This window comes from Saccostrea cucullata, unplaced genomic scaffold (genome assembly GCF_032062105.1).
Source record: "Saccostrea cucullata isolate Sc308-1 unplaced genomic scaffold, CSIRO_AGI_Scuc_v1 ctg9, whole genome shotgun sequence".
Taxonomy (NCBI): Eukaryota; Metazoa; Mollusca; class Bivalvia; order Ostreida; family Ostreidae; genus Saccostrea; species Saccostrea cuccullata.
In genome coordinates this window covers 287,732-305,599 of record NW_026935030.1, presented here as the reverse complement: position 1 = coordinate 305,599, position 17,868 = coordinate 287,732, and the positions used below count along the sequence as shown (strand labels likewise).

At 34.4% G+C, this 17,868-nt stretch overlaps 1 protein-coding gene and 1 pseudogene across 1 annotated transcript; one reads left to right on the top strand and one right to left on the bottom strand.

Annotated features, from left to right (window-relative positions):
* Positions 1-5,232: 5,232 nt before the first annotated feature.
* LOC134241718 (m7GpppN-mRNA hydrolase-like) lies at positions 5,233-9,955 on the bottom strand. The gene is made up of 9 exons (XM_062723738.1): positions 9,806-9,955; positions 9,536-9,687; positions 8,837-8,964; positions 8,622-8,720; positions 8,283-8,435; positions 8,022-8,131; positions 7,372-7,720; positions 5,890-6,007; positions 5,233-5,790 (listed from the first exon to the last, which is right to left on the bottom strand). The coding sequence occupies exons 1-9, from the start codon at positions 9,880-9,882 to the stop codon at positions 5,588-5,590; spliced, it is 1,389 nt and encodes a 462-aa protein (XP_062579722.1). The 5' UTR covers positions 9,883-9,955; the 3' UTR covers positions 5,233-5,587.
* Positions 9,956-12,021: 2,066 nt separating this feature from the next.
* The window catches only part of LOC134241717 (lysosomal acid glucosylceramidase-like), a 38,040-nt pseudogene continuing 32,193 nt past the window's right edge, over positions 12,022-17,868 (top strand).

Sequence of the window (17,868 nt, the reverse complement as noted above, 5' to 3'; positions counted from 1 at the left end):
ACAACTAAACTATTAATTATATGACAAACGTGATAAATTCAGCTTTTGAATCGACATCTTTTCATATTTATGATGCAATATTACAAAATCACCTGTTCACCCTCAAGAGCATGTTCTGAATATCATTTCTGATAATTAGCAAGCTATTGACAAATAAGTAAATGTTAATGGGGTCTCTATCTCGTGAAAAGTTCTCAAAGCAATATGTTCCTTACAGTGACCTTGCTTACATGTGCACATAAAACCTCTCGTTGGGTCGTAATTTTACTTGTTAGACCATTGTTTTTACACCATTAAACGGATATCAATCCGTTCGCCTACCTGATCATTAAAGAGGAATCGCAGCATGTTTACCGGTAGACAGAGATAAAGATCACTTTTATGTTTAACCTTTTTTTCATATCCACATAGTTTCCTGGTGTATCTATATTCACATATATATTCACATAAATACTAGTAATTGTAATTTACGGCAAGTCACTATGTTTTGCTAAGATATGTGGTCAGCGAATTATCTCAGAAATAATGCACTGAAATAGTAATAGTAACCCCCTAAAATGCCCAGAGTGCTGAGAACAGTAATATTTTTGGGGAATCACTGTATTGAATTCTGCTTGCAATTTTCTCAAGATACTATAGTATTGGTTCTAATGGTCCAATGTAACCATTTTTCTTATTAATTTCCACGTTAAGGGTTTTTTTTTTATCTTCCTCTGTCATTTATTATCGGAAGACAAGGTTTAGTAGCCGATGATGTTCGGGTTTTTATCATTGAGGCTGACATCTTACAATGAGCATCTTGTTTGTTATCCCTATTGGAATGCAATGTAAATCCTCTTTGAAGAGATACAAAACCTGCTCTTTTCATTGTTTCTAATCATTTTATTGCTGACGCACTGTGTGAATATAGACTCAGTATGTCTTATACGTAAAAAGAGTGTCAAATATAACTGCTTGTACTGACAAATAGCTCAAGATATCTTAATACCAATATGCATTAAAGATAACAGCATGTTACAGTTATATGGGTTTAGCTTACATGTGTCCTATTGTACATATTTTAAAAGATGTCAAGCTAGTAAAAAAATGTTTCAGAATGGTTAAAAAAATCACTTATTACGAAGTGATATCGATTGATTGTTTTACATACCATTCAGTAATTTTTCATCCATATGAGACGTGACCATATACCGGTCACGGTAGAGTTTCCCCCAGTAAAACCTCCCCGGAAATCTGGCTCTAGAGAAGGATTTCCCCAGGACTTCGCTTTAGAGAGGGATTTTCAAACGGAAAATGACTCTTAAGCAGAATTCTCCCTACAGAAATCCCACATCTGTCATTTTTTCCGGGAAAGCTGGCTATGGAAGAAATCCTATTCTACAACACCTGTGACAGGCTTCTTAAGACTTTTAATTGCTATGCAAGGGCCAATGAGCAGTGAAAATAACATTTATCATATCAATGCCTATTGTGATACGAGAGAACTGTGTTTTTAGGTTTTATCCGAAAGATGCGTGACGTTCACTTCTAAGTCCAGGCGCTTGGCAATGGAACAGTAAGTATCCATGTTTACGTCTGAAGTTCGAAGTGATGGCGAGATTTACGTGGAATATGAAAACCCTAGTACTATCTCCAACTGTTCAAAAGGCTATGGCCAAAGTCAAAGTTCCTCATAAGTCAATTTTTAAGCTCAAGGCCAAAGGATCAAATTTGCTGATACCCAATAGCAAGGGATGATCTTGGCAGAAGTACACATGAGAAATGTAAAAACCCTGGTTCTCACTATTCAAAAGTTAGAAAAAAGACTATTTTTTCAAACCCCAAGGTTTTCTTAGGGATAAAATATATGCGCGGATCGGGGGGGGGGGGGGGGGGGAGATCACTATAACTGCTTAAAATTACCCTATAAGTAGAGCTCTTTAGTGTGCAGTGTTTAGAGCTTCCTTAACCGTTTCACGTTCGTATCGGTCAATACTGACCGATAAGCCTTCTTTTTTCTGACATGTTGATTAATAGTTTCGCTTAAAATTAACGGATTTCAAAAAATCAGGTACCATTTTAATCGTGAGACTCCGTAGAATTTAATTATATGCAAAACAATTATAAAATGTCAATATTTTATGTCTTAATTATCGGTTAATTCTGACATAACTGCGGGAAAAAAATCCGAAATTATGATTTTTATTAATGTGCTTTTTCTACAACTGTCCTCGTTGTTGTAAAAAACTGAAGTAATGTTTCGACATAAAACTTGTTATCTAAAAATGAGAACACTTTCAAGAAACTATTCATATAATTTTTTTCACAGATATGTAATGCAAGAATTGAAAAATTCTTGGGCTTAATGCAGTAGTTAAACTGGCATAGGCGTAAAACATAAACAATCGACTATAAACACGTATCGACAAAAAGTAAAATCGCAATAGGAAAATGTAAATTAAGTTTTGAAAAGTAGAAGAGTGTAGCTTTCATTTGGTATATTTTTGAAAGTTGTCAGTTGAATAAATCCTATACATAATCCACATCGAAAAGCCAATTACATTTGAATTTTCGCGCGGTTTGCGGGAAAGAAAAAAGAGGGCGTCAGTCAGTTTTTAAGGCTGGATATAGCGTAAAAAAGTCCTAAGAACCATGCAAGGTTCCATGTCGTGTCGCAGTATATGTCGTATGGTAAAGATCTCTCACTGCTCAATGACAGCGTGCTAAATTTTCTGCCTCTCCTGGAAATTTATGGTATCCCATGAGTAAAATATTTTCGAAGGGACATAAAACAAGCAAACAACTTTATTTACATAATATAGATGCTTTATATCAATATTTGTTTAAATTGATTCTTTAAACCGCTCTAGAAATTCAAATAAAGTTGACGACCAAGGCCGCCGCGGGACGACAGACAAAACATATATAGATAAGAACAAAAGGCTGCTATAGGTGACCTTAAAAGTTTATTCTTCTGTAACCAATAGACTTTCAGATCTACTCTAGTGATTATAATGTTGATCGACACAAAATCTTGCACATTTAGAATACGCGCTTAAAAAAAATTACATCAAAGTCTTGTTCTAAAATAAACTGTTTAAATTTAAGCTCTGCATTAATGTAACCTGAAAAACGCCACCCACCTACTGCATGATTTCAACATAAGGCAAGATTATTGTTTTGGGATAAGACATTAAATTATTTAAACAATCCTCCTTGATTGTGTTAGCATTTGATTAATGGTTCCTCCAGGACCTGCTGGAAAGTCATAAACACGGTTGAATTGCTGAACAATCACAGAAAATCATTACGTTCAGCCATCAAACTTACATTTCTAGTAAAATCTAGTGTTTTTGTCATAGATTCTACTGTAAAATTTGCAATCAAGAAACTATGCATTCGTTTTAGCATAAAATAGGATATGCGTACCATTTATCATTGAATAAAACTTACAAAAGACACGTTTGGCACGGTTGTCTGTCGGTAGGTCCGTGTCACTTCATATGCCCTATTTTTTCTCAATCAGAAGTTATGACCAAGGTTCAAGTTTTAGTGACAGGCGGATAGAATGACAAACGAATGAGATTAATGCATGCGCTTTAGCGAAAGTGGGAGATAAAACGAGCAAAGACTTATTTTAAAATTTAGCATAATCTCTTCAAGAATTCATAGATGTGAGGTGTAAAAAATCCAAATGAAGATTTTTGAATAAACGTAACAACTGTGTAATACAAGTCAATAACACTTCCTCTGAAGAGAACAAATATATTCATTAACATGATTTTGGAATTGACACCTTTTTATCAGTCATTGAAGGGATAGATCGACTAATGATAACAACTTTGCTATTTGCATGACAATTTGAATTAATCGTTCTTGGTCACTGTGCTTTCTAGGATTTCATGAGAGACAAAATAAACGACCTTCCCAGGAAATGATATGTAACACGAAAAGTGAGTCTAACGATGAAAGGAAGTTTCAAATGCAAAAGACGACGTATAAAATTTGACGAATGCTGTCTACAGTATGGGGAAAACTAGCCGCTCTACATTCAGTTTTTGATCATTCGTACAGACAACCTAGACAGGCATAAAATAGAATTGATGAGGAAATCAGATTAATTAATGGGAAAAATATGGACTCGTTCATTTTATGTCGATAATTGAGAAAGCGGGGGGGTGGGGGGGGGGGGGGTTAATGAAGAGATATAGCCTGATAAACATTATTCATTGCAACTTGTATTATATACGTATTATATACTGTATATGGCCAAATTGTAAAACGTGGGGAAAAAGCACACACGAAAAGCAGAGAAACATTTGCACTGAATGACATAAAAATAGAACTGAAAGGGAAATCAGAACAATTTGTAATTGGGGGAAAGGGGGTTGCTATGCAGAAATCTACATTATTAAATTTCATCAACTCTCCTGTAGATGTAATGGGAAAATAGTGACTTTATTCTTTTCTGAATGCGGATGATCGCAGTGTATGGATAGACAGACTTAGATGTCTTACCAATACATAAACTGTTCTACCTTCTTGTGATCAGAAAAAGCAATGAACAGAAAAGCTAAAAATATGGCCCTACTGTTCTCTGTTACCAGATGGAGGTTTTTTATTACCCAGGATGCTTTGTGAATCGAAAGTTTTGGCAAAGTTGTTCTTTTGAAGAAGTCCAAAACATTTCACAAACAGACATACCCAATATCAGTAATATAATTGACAAATACATGTAATTCATAATCAAAGGCAACAGATATACAGGGTCAGACAGACCAAGAGACAGACAGTCCCCAAATAATATTTTCCCTCCTTTTTTGACATCAAGGGTATAAAATGTTGGTGATTTATGCATTTAAAGACCCTCAGGTTTCTCATTTTAACTCTCCTGAGGATTTATATTATTTTGAAGTAAAAGGTGAATTTATCTAACTGAGAAAGCTGTTTTAGAATTATTACTTTTATTTCAATTTGCCAATTATGAAATTTGAAGCAGTGAACTGTAATCATTGAAATTGTGATAAATCTTCTATTGAAAGCCCAGTCTCTTCTTTTGTGCTTCAATTTGTTTTCAATTCTACATGTAAGTTGAGAATATCTGTACTTAATATTATAGGCACATGAAAACTATGGTATGAATGTAAAGTTCTCTTTAATTGAACAAATAAAATATCACATCAATTTATCTTTTTTAAGATTTTATTTAAGAAAGTACGACTTTCCAAAAACTTAATAAATAAAGATATAAAAAAAATAAGGTTATAAAAAAACACATTTTACTTTATGAGCTTAATTCTCTAAGTTGGATGGAAAGGTTCATACTCACTAAAGTACACTAAAATTCTTTGTTCCCTTTATAATAAACACAAGCAAAGACTTAGCTGAACCTTGTAAACAATTCTTGTACAGTTTTTTTGTACCTCAACATCAGAGTCAACAGCAGAACCACTGCCAAGTTTCTGTGGCCCCAAAGTGACTTCCAAACTGCAGCATAATTTCTCCACCTTTACTGTACTTCAACATATCCTTGGAAAACTTTCAATAACAGTTCAAATCTCTGGTGAAAGCATTAAAAATGATGTACCTACACAAACTGTATATACATTTAAGGCAGACATGCCATGATTGCGTCTACATCCAGATGGAAGTTTAGCCATGTTTCTGACCCCAGTCCGTCAGGGTCTGTTATCTTTTTATACTTTCTTTGTCTCGGCTGAACAGATTTATTGTCTTCAGTCACATTTCCTGATTGGGAAGATTTTGATGCACTATTGTTAAAATTTGATGGTCTAGGGCCTTGGTAGCTACCTGAGATAAAATGATTAAAATAATACTGATTATCAAAACCAGTTTATGAATGAAAGTTTTCTGTTTCTGTGACATTTATTTTTTCATAATTCACTGTACCTGGACTATTAAAATAGCTGCCTAAGTTCCTTTTTGATTGTCCTGTGGATGGAGTATTTTGACTTTGGGGACTCTGCAGTAAACTGGGCTGTGTACCAGTTACAGTGCCATCACGGTTCTAATCAAGAAATATAGATTATCAACATATAAACATCTTACAGAATAAGAATTTTAAATACACTGTATCACTTTCCTATTTTCCCCCTTAATAATTTTAAAAAGTCTTTTCAATATTTACTTGAATATTAAAATTTGATAAATTTATCTGTGCAGTTTAACAAACTGAACACAATCGCTGAAACGTAAACTATTTTTGTAAACATTGCACTAGCTCTGTTAGTGTAATGCAAGGATGCACACCAAAATTTGTATTTTCAATAATTTCCAGATAAAATGAGTATTTTTATTATATTTGAGTACAATGCTATAGCAAACTACTGTATAAGTCATGAAATTATACATCTGAGAAAATATTAACTTCAAATCTGTGTCCATATCCTTTTAAACAAACTTATATCCAAACTGTCTGAGAATGCTTCCACATAACTATGGCTAATTATGCCTTTCCTGATCTTGAGAAAAGGATTTTGAAAGCTTTTCTCTATGTTTTCATTTGTAAAATTTTGATCCCCATTATGACCCCACTCTTCCCAAGGGATTCATTATTTAAACAAACAACCTGTGGATAAATCTATGTAAATAAGACTGAACATGGTTTTGCTGTTCTTAATTAAAAAGGAATGTTTTCTTATTTTTTTATGTTTCCCCATGTAAAACTCCCAGAAGGGGTCATGTTTTGAACAAACTTGAATGTTACTTCCTGTGTATATCATTAAATATGAATTTAAATATGACTGATCATGGTTTTGGTGTTCTTCAGAAGATTCTTCTAATGGATTTCTATGTAAAATTTGATTGTCCATTGTAGCCCCATTCTTTCCCTCTTGTGTCAATTTTTTAACACTACCTCAGGATGCTTCCATAAAAATATGACAGGGTATGGCTTTGCTGTTCTCGAGAAGAAGTCTAAGATTTTCCTATATACACCCATATTAAACTTGTATCACCCATAATTGCCCCTACCATACCCTCTTGTGGTCATGAATGATTTGAAGAAACTTAAATTTACATTATGTCAGGGAGCTATAATTTAAAGTTTCATCTTTTCTAGCCAAGTGGTCCTTTAGAAGACTTTTGAATGACCCAATCCAAATTTTACATTTTCTTAGTTATAACCTCTTGGAAGAGGGTGTGGCTCTTTATTTACACAAATCTGAGTCTCCTTCACCCAAGATACTCTGTGCCAAGTTTGGTTGAAATTGGCCTTATGATTTTGGAGAAGAAAAATGAAATATGAAAAGCTAATAATGTCAATACAAAGGGGTAACAACAATGACAACAAAAGACAAATTTTGATCAGAAAAGCCCTTGGCTCAGATGAGCTAAAATTGTTAACTAAACTTTTATTTTCAAAATACAAACCAAGATAGAATAATGTTGTTTTTTAGGTTTAGGTGATTTGTTCTCTATCCCTCTTGATTTTCCGGCTTCCTTTCGTGGAGAATCAGAACGCTGTTTCTTTTCCTTGTATTGCATATACTCCTGGAATTCATTTTGATTCTGCTGAGCAAAATACTGCTGCAGTTTCTGCTTTTGCTTGTCTCTTTGCGTGGCTCTGCCTTCACCAAACTGTCTTGCATTCCCTTCTGGTTGGTCTCTCATTTTCATTTGTTTAGGCACTGATACATTGCCTCCCTTGATATCAAGTTCAGCATCCATGATATTGAAATGAGCATGTCCTGACTTTTTATTGATCCATTTCCGAAGTGGTCTAAAAAAGCAAAAGCTAAAATATGGCCCCATTTGCTTACTAGATGTTACAGTTATTTACTGTAATAAAGCACTCAAATGAAAATGCTTCTGAAATTTATCAAAGTGACAAGTGATCATACAGAAATAATTAAAATGCTGAAAGTTTGGTTCCTATGCACCTGCACTGCCTTGGAGTAATCAATTATTTCAGAATACATGTACTTTTGACACAATATTTGGTTTATAAGTGCAATTACAGAACTTTTTTTCCAAAGGAAACAAAGCTTAAGGAAAAGTTTTATCTGACTGAAATAGTTTACTTGATGAAAGGGACAACCATGAAGAAGTTGTTTGGATTCATGTCTAAGGATTTGGGTGTTTGGTCCCGTCTGTGAGCAGGCAATACATCTACAGGAAACCACTGAAGACTCTGTTAAAAGAAAACCAAAATAGAAATACATAAACCACTTCCACACACTGAGTAAAACTGATAAATTTGTTTTCCTTATAGCCAAATAGAAAAAACTACACTATGAAAAAGTCTGTCAAAATATTCTTTAAAATCAGTAATTAAAAATTACCTTTATTTCTTTTCTTGTCTTTGGTTGAAATTTAGTGTCCAGCCCCACTCCAGTTATGATGTACAATCTGGACAACTGGTCATTAAAAAAATTCTCTATGAACTCATTCTTGTCTATAAGTGGAGTGATATCAAAACCTGTTTCCTCATATACCTATAAGAAAAAAAAAAAACATTGTACCTGTAGACACAATCCACTTGTTTGCAGTCATAATACAGATCTGATAAAACAGAGATATATGCATGAAAAAAAATCTGGAAATCTGCTCATATTCACATTCTGAACCAAGGAAAATAACTCTTGTTCACAACAGGAAATTAACAAGATTTTCTTGTTTACCTCTCTTATAGCACAGTCATGTGGAGACTCATTCTCATTTACTTTGCCTTTTGGGAATCCCCAACTGCTTTTTGTCCAGAAGCCCTGGGCAAGCAAACACTAAAAATACATAATAAACTATTAATTAGAAATATTTCATTTATCATTTTACTGAAAATCAGAATTTACCTCGACCAGCAATAATATATCTTGTAAAATAATATCTGGCTACCTACATATTTCATCTCTGGATCTAGTAGAATTCCTCCATATGTTGGAACACTCATTTTATAACTTTTCCAATTGTCCAGGATTTTGTCTACCTCTCCAGCATGTCCACTTAGAAATGGACAATGTTTGAAAAGTTTAAAAGTTAAGGTTAAAAACATGCTACATATATACAAAAAGTTCTTTTATTTCTTTATTTAAAGAAAGCCAGAACCAATAACTTAGAACATTAGACTTCCAAAACATAACAATTAAAAATGCTCAGTCTATAAATGCTAGAATGTTTACATGCAGAATCTGTATTTTTGGCAAACTCACATAAACTATTAACCACTGTGTGCTAAATACAGTCCACTTTTAACTTTTGTAGGGCAAATATGCATATACATGTATGTCTGTGTAAAAAAAAATTATCAAATATTGTGACCCCTCTTTACCCCCAGGGGTTATCAGCTGAACAAAGAATTTACACATTTAAGGATTTTTCATATAAATATCTTATTATGATTTAGTTGTTTTCAAGTAGATTATTTTTAAACATATTAATGTACATTCCTTAAATCATGTATATGGAAAACAATATTCCCTCTTTCTTTATTATAGATATATTCAACCAGTTGTGAGGTCTCTACAGATTTAATTCATGACCATATCATGTGAGCAACAACAACAACAATAGACTCTACAAATGATATATGTAAGGATATTTTGTGCCGAAAAATCTTTTATTCCACATGTTCTGAGTTCGGGATTTTCAGCACAATAAAAGTCCAAGTAGAACCAATGAGCCAACTCTATCTGAAAGAAAACTCTGATCAAGTCCTGTCTTTCTTCGTCTGGGATATTTATAATGAATCGACTGAAAGAAAAAATATTTTAGATAGAATATAAAACATAAAAATACCCGAATAATGAAAAAGAGAAAAGGGATTAATTTTATTTATCGAGGAAATTCGGAACATAGCAAAACTGCGAACCTGCATAAATCATCAAGGACATATGCTGGAATAGGAAACGACCCTTGTGATTGCGTGTTAACTGTCCTAACATCCATCTCATATAATCTAAGATACAGTGATATTATTCAAATAAAACAACATCTTGTGTCTGTTCTTTCGTTGTTTCTTTTTATTTGTTTTCTCCGGAAGTTAAAAAAGGAGTATACTAATCACCCGATATTGAAAGTAGGACTACTATTTGGGAATAATCAGTTATATCAATATCAAATCAAAAGCATACATTATAAATTTGCCTTGTTTTATAAAGTCTGCATGGTTTGTTCAGGTTTTTTAAAAATACTTTTATCATCGTAATATCTTTTTTCATTATCAGTCTAGTCGAACCCTCAAACGGGGGTAAACGGAAGTAGGAAATCCGTACCTTCAAACGGGGGTACGCGCATGCGCAGACACTCAAAAAAGTGCCGTTTGTGGTCCACAAAATATGCTCGTGCAAAGTGATGGATTATTTCATAGCTCTGTATGTACTCAAATTTGATAGATTAAAGATGTTTAAAGAGATTGTATTGCGAAAAAATATATGTTTATTGCAAAAATCGAGACTTTTTCTCTCCCTTCGGCCTCGGTCAACCAATACCTGACCAGGTCCGTATAGTCATGAGTAGACTAATTATAACAGAGACATGTTATTTGTTATTTATGTCTCTGATCTTAATACATTCGAAAAATAAATAAGCTGAGTTATAATCTTATTTTGATAAGTATTTTTTTTTAAACTATGAACCTAAAAAATTTTAACCACTGCTATGTTCCCTTTGTCACGTATGGTGAAAATTTCATCAAAATCCGAGACATGTCGTTTCCAAGCGCTGTAGTAAATTTGTTGGTGCTTACAGAGAATGCGTGTTAATTGTTTCAATAGTTGTATATTTGTAATATGAAACATATGGAGATAACGAACAGTATTCAAGCTCAAAAGTTCATTAAACAATACAAAATAGGAGCAGAGCAAACATGGACCTCCAAAACATCAGAGGTGGGATCAGGTGCCATGAAGGAGTGGGCATCCCCTGCAGACCGGTCACACCCGCCGTGTGTTTCTTGTCATGATCGGGAAATAACGCGGGAAAAATCCGTCGTCAATTCAGTGTGTAAATAATTGCCTAACAATCAGTATGAAGAACGTCAGTCAATACTTGATTGAATGATAAATATTGAATTTGCTGATAAGGTCATTTAATCGGCCATAGAACGTACGAAATGATGACTTAATTTAAACGAGACTGCTGATATTCTTTTTCATCAAATTGCTTGAATGCTTGTCAATAATTTACCCCGTTTTAGATATTGTACAAATGCAGAGGATGCTCTTGCGTATCGAATCAACTGAGATATTTATATAAAAAAACCGTATGCAGGTGATGAAAGTATATTGCTGCATAAGTAAGGAAAGTTGACGGTTGAAAAGTTAAAGTCATCAAGTTTATCATAAAGCTTGGTTGTTAAATTACCATTAACGTCTTTTACGTTGAAATATATGCAGATAACGAGCTGCATCCAAGCTAAAACCCCAATTAAACAATGCAAAACAGGAGCAATGGACCTCATAACATCAGAGGTTGGATCAAGTGTCATGGAGGAGGGAGCATCCCCTATCTACCAATCACCCGCCGTGTGCTCCTCGTCATGATCGGGAAATAACGGGAAAATCCGTCGTCCATTCAGTGTGTAAATAATGGCCTAACAATAAGTATGAAAAACGTCACTAAGCATTTGTCTAAATGATAAATTATTGTATAATTTGCTGACAAGGTAATTGTCGACCATAGCTTATATATATAACCAATAAATTTCTACTCTATGTTGACCAATGCCTAAAATCATGCAAATATATATTATAGTCGATAATAAAATGAAATTACAAATTCAATGGCGCATAGTGGTTATAACGTCTGCTTTAATGTCGCGGAGTAAGGAGTTGAGGCTTCCGTCGCGGGTTCGAATCCACTGCCGTGCCGAAAAAGATCCCAAACTACTCAAATACTCAATGGCCCTCAGTGTAGATTATAACTTAAGCATACATTTGCAAACCTCCACAGGTTAGTGGCGGCGTGTTCATACAAGTGAAACAGGTCCAGTGAAACATTCTCGAGAGGGAGGTTAGACAATCCTAGTTAGTGTAGGGAGTACTGGTTTTACCGCAATCCAAAAGAAAACTGGTTCAATGTTTTTGGGAGAACCAGTTTCTAAAGATGGCGACCCGTTATGCAAGAATGAGTTTACTCAAAGTTGTAAATAAAGCTAATTTTACGGTCCCGATGAGGCAAATGTCGCGATCACCTGATAAAAAACAACATATGGAGTATACCAGAAAGAGAGTGGATGACATGATGGAAAGGATAGAAAGAGAAAGGCGAGAAAGTCAGACTCTTAACTATGCTGGATATGAATTGGACCCTGTAGAGGGAATTATAGAGACCTTCGAACATGAAAGGTTTGAAATTTAATTTATTGCAAAGATTTTTTTTTTAATTCCTAATAAGAAATAATCATATGCACTTGGGACCACTGACTAAAAATCCCTGAGTGACCCCTAAATCCAAAAGCCTCTATCAGGTCCAGTCCAAAGATTATTTCTACCTACGTAGCTATTAATAGGTATTTAAACCTACCCAAAGTAGTATATTTACCTACTTTTTGTATTATCTGCATTTTGAGACCAAAAGACCAAACGGCGCAACATGGTGAATACCAAATATTTTGATACAGTCGCACTAATGATGAATCTGACGACATTTTGGCCAAAAAATGATTACTTCCTAAATCTTCAATTTTACATTAATTTCTACGCAAAATTGTTAATTTATTGCCCTGTTCACACGGAGAGTTTAATTCGAATTAAATGTAAAGTTAATGCGAATTAGCTTCGCTTAGCGTTCACACGGAGAATTTAATGCGAATTAGTTTACTGCACATTAAATTACTTCGCATTAGCTCCGTGTGAACGCTAAGCGAAGCTAATTAGAATTAAATTCTGACGCATGCGTAATGGCAAAATTTAGTCAAATACCACGTGTCGTTGGTCAGCTATAGGTACTGGTACTTGTGCTATTTTTGAGCAGTGATTGGGAAGGCCAAAATGGTCAGTGGGACTATGGCGCAACTGTCAACATTTTTGATGGGCCATTTCGAAAATGAATGGTCCATCGATATAATCTGAAGGGTCATATCAAGAAATAACAAAGTGACAAACAAACATGAAATGCGAGAGAAAACACGTTTTTAATTAACCAAATCCGATTTTTAACGCATAAAATGTAGCAAATTTAAAGGAACTTGCTTAGAATATAACTGACCTGTATTTTGTGTTAAAATTACGACAGTTTTGGAAAGGGAACAGCCCTACCATACAAATGAATGAAGTAGCGCTTCGTTTAACTGGAAGTACTTTTTGACAGGTTTCAACCAATGAGATTTGTTGTTTTAAATTGACTGCATTTAAAATGAAAGTAAAACAAGAAAGAAAGTCGTACGCAATATCTTTCCAAATAACATCGCTAAAAATTGAATGCGCACCTTGGCGCCATGATTGATTGATTTAATGCGCCATTTTTCACTTCAATGCGACTATGGCGCATGGTGCAAGCCCTTCCCAATTACTGTTTGAGCAAAAAACCAAGGAAAATTTTAATCATTAAAATGTGTATACAGACACATTGCCAGTATGTCAAATGGGTCTGCTTCTGCATAAGGTGACGTGTTTTGCAAATGACGTCATAATTGCCGTGCTGATGCCGGGCTGTAGAAGTAAAATTTTTTCGCATTAGTTTACTTCGCATTCTATTAGCTGTCGTGTGAACGTAATTTAATTCGCATTAGTTTACTTCACATTGATTTACTGCGAATTAAACTCTCCGTGTGAACAGGGCATATGATGATTGATTGAATACTGTTTAACGTCCCTCTCCAGAATATTTCACTGATATGGAGACGTCACCATTGCCAGTGAAGGGCTGCAAATTTAGGCCTATGCTCGGCACTCAGGGCCATTGAGCATGGAGGGATCTTTATCGTGCCACACCTGCTGTGACACGGGGCCTCGGTTTATACAGTCTCATCCGAAGGACTGCCCTATTTAGTCGCCTTTTACGACAAGCAAGGGGGTACTGAGGACCTATTCCAAACCGGATCCCCACGGGGCTAGGGCATATGAAGTAATCATTTTTTGGTCAAATTTTTGTCATATCCATCATCAGTGTGACTGTATTAAGAAACAAGCTAATTCAGAGAATTCGTGTCCCCCGCTTAGGGAAAAAGTCGGCTCCCCCTGACTGAATTTGTAGAATTATTAAATGTATACATGTATACTGAAGGAAATAAAATACATGTATGTCAATATGCATATAAAGATTTGATTGCTTATTCTTTATTATGTGTATAGAAGATTTTTTCATATGGAATATTTATCACACTGTAATGATGATTTTATAACCTCATAATATTTTTCATTTCACATGCTGAATACTATCATTTAGTAAAAAAAAAAGTATTTAAAAAAAAGAAAAAAAGAAAAAAAGAACGGTTCAACCGAGATTCGATCCCGGGACCTCTCACATTTGAAGCGAGAGACATAACCACTAGACCACGGAGTCGCTTTACTCGGAGTGAAGTATATGCAGAACTGAAGTCACATACATGTATATATTCATGTTTTCATGTTCGGTATTCTCAAAATTTTACACAATCCATGGTGTTTGATTTATTTAGCCTTTATTAAACAGTTCTAATAGATGTAATAAGAACATAAAGTCCGCCGAGAACCTGTTTTATACGCAATAACTCTCCTCATGCCCCTGCGCTAAAAATAGCAACATGTAATACTATAAATACTAATAAAACAAACGGGGCGGGGCACTTTGAGAGGGGCGAGAGAGGTCCTAGGGAGTTTTGGTATAAAATTACATTGCATAAGCTCAAAATCTTCTTGAAATATCGCCCGGAAATGATAGTGTTACACACAGACAGAATGTATAAATTTACGACCTTGAACTTTGACCTTTTGACCTCAAAATCAATAGTAGTCTTTTTTAGGCCACAGGGAGTTGTTATGTAAAATTTCATTGCAATAGCTCAAATGGTTCTAGAGATATCATGTGGAAACGAAAGTGTTTTATCAGACAGAATTTGCTTATTTATGACCTTGACCTTTGACCTTTTGACCTCAAAATCAATAGGGGTCTTCTTTAGTCCATAGGGAGTTGCTATGCTAAATTTCATTGCAAAAGCTCAAAGGGTTCCTGAGATATCGTGTGGAAACGAAAGCATTACAGACGGACAGAAAGACGGACGGATGGACGGACGGACGGACAAACCCAAATTAATATCCCCCACTTTTCAAGCGGGGGACAATATGGTACTCACCAGCTGTTTGGCCACAAAATGTAAGTAAAGAGAAAGTAGGTAAAAATAGCTACTTTGGGTAGGTTTAAATACCTACGTAGCTATTAATAGCTATGTAGGTAGAAATAGTCTGGACCTGTCTATCAGTCTATGTCTAATAAAAAATAACAATTGAACAGGTTGGGACCACTCACCCAAATGGGATATAATAGTCCATTTTGGATATAATATCCCAAATGGGATATAAATTTACAGTGCAAAAAAGAAAATTTTTATTTTATAAATATATCATAAATATCACATCATAAATAATATCATAAATCCGCATGAGGACACTTATAAAGGAATAACTTTTGGTTGACAAGTTTTTCTGTACATGTATGTCCATTGTTTTGGAGATAGATCCCTTGAAAGTTCCATAACTTCTTGGGGATCAATCTGACAAACTTGAGGGTTGTAGAAAAACTTGCTTACCAAAAATTATTCCTTTGTAAGTGTATAGATGCGGATTTATTATATTTATTGCCAAATTAAAATTTTTCTTTTTTTACACTGTAAATTTATATCCCATTTGGGATATTTTATCCCAAATGGACTATTATATCCCTTTTGGGCAAGTGGTCCCCAACCTGTTGAACAAATAGATAGGTATGTCTTTAAAAGATAGTATAAAAATATATAAATATTTCTCTTCTTTTTTTCAGATATGAAAGTATGAGAACAAAAAAGAGTATCTTTCGCAAAAAGTATGAGAAAAGCACTCCAGAGCCAAACCTATTAACATGGCAGGCAAAGCAACAAATTATTTACCTTTGTACTAAGGAAAACTGGTCAGTGCAGGAGATAGCAGAAAGCTTCCCTATCAGTGCTGAAAATGTCAGCAAACTTCTGGGACATAGAAACAGAACTTTAACACCTTCAGAAATTATGAAACATGACAAAAGAATAATGAAAAGGTGGCAGCGCTTACTAGTGGCAGGTTATAAGATTGGTAGAGGTCCCATAGACCCAGAGCTAAAACAGATTGTAGAGAGCGAGAGAATAAAGCTTCTCCACAATGCTGGTGGAGTAGAAAATTTACCTGTCCCAGTTTCAAAACCAAGTAGAGAGCAAGAGGAACGCCATTTGGATTTTTATACATTTCATTATATTGACAAAGGAAAGAAGGAAAATAGCTACATCAACAGGTTTCAAGGACAGTTTCTTAAACTGTACAGAATATACCATGATCAAGAAAGCCAATCCCCAGATAGCACTGTTCAAATGCAAACTGGTGTTATTGAAAAAGAAGCTGAAAAACTGAAACTTCTCCAAGCCTTAGCCAGAAATTATAAGAACAAACAAAAAAGTGATACAAATGAAAGTCAAGATTTTCCTTTGTCATCTCTTGAGAATGATAAAATTGAAACTGAGAGTGAAATTTTTCAAAATGAATGGTTTGCCTCTGAAAATATTAAAAATAATCACTGAATAGCATTGTTTTTTGAGTATACCAACCAATATCATACACATACAAATTGATTAATTAAATATTAAAATTAATCAAAAATACTCAGGTTGTGTGTGAAATCAGACAAAACTGACAGAGGAGTATCATTTTTGAAAGTATTTCATAGAAATATCTATTTTTTAATCTCCATGGCAGCACTGTTCATAGAAATCTAAGACCAATGTATAGAATTATGTATTTTAATTTGATCTACCTGTGCACCAGAATATATTGAGACATCAATGATACTTTGAAACTGGGGATAATCTATGCATGATGGGCTGTGCCCTTTATGCAAGTTATGATTTAGTTATCCCCAGTTTCCAACTATCGTTGATGCTCTGGCATCCTCTACTAACTAGATAGTGATTCCTTAAATAATGACCTTACAATATTGGTATCAAAACCGCCAGTGATTATTCAGCTTAATAATAGATCATATTAGCTGAGAAGGTCATTTTATCTATCATAGAATTTCGAAATGATGATTTAAACGAGTCTGTTGACATCCTTGTTTCATCAACTTGTTCATCAAAAGCTTGCCTCTATTTAGTAATTTTTCATGATTAGAGCATGGTCTTGCGTATCGAATCAACTGGGAGACATAAACCCCATATACAGGTGATAAGGGAGTACTACTACAGATCAATTAAGGGAAGTTGACAACAAAAAATGTCCTCCCGTTTATTATCGTCAAGTTTTATTGTACGTCCTATTCTAGTGAAATATCTTAATATGAAAAAAAAGATGTGACTCCTATTTTTTTCAAACAAGACGAAATGCATTAACTTTGGAATGTTTTGTTTCTTTTTCTGTTTGTTGTACAGTGTTGTAATAGTAATTAAAAATATTTAATGTTCACAGTTTCCAGTACATTTTAAATAGTAAATTTCTGCGCTGGATCAATAATTTTATGTACTGCAAACGAATGATCAATCCTATCTTTATTTGTAAACAACAGCGTGATTTTCTTACACCGAGAGATAAAGATCTAATATAGTTGGTGTATCAAACAGTTATCTCTCACAAAGAACGTCACTGTAAGCTTTTATAAATACTGTGATGCATCATGCTACCTTCTACAATTACTCGTCTGCAAGTATATTTCATTGCTTTTTATTTAATAGTGAAAGGAATTACCACTGATGGTAAGCGAGAAATAGCAAGTAACTAATATTTCTGAAAGATTTAT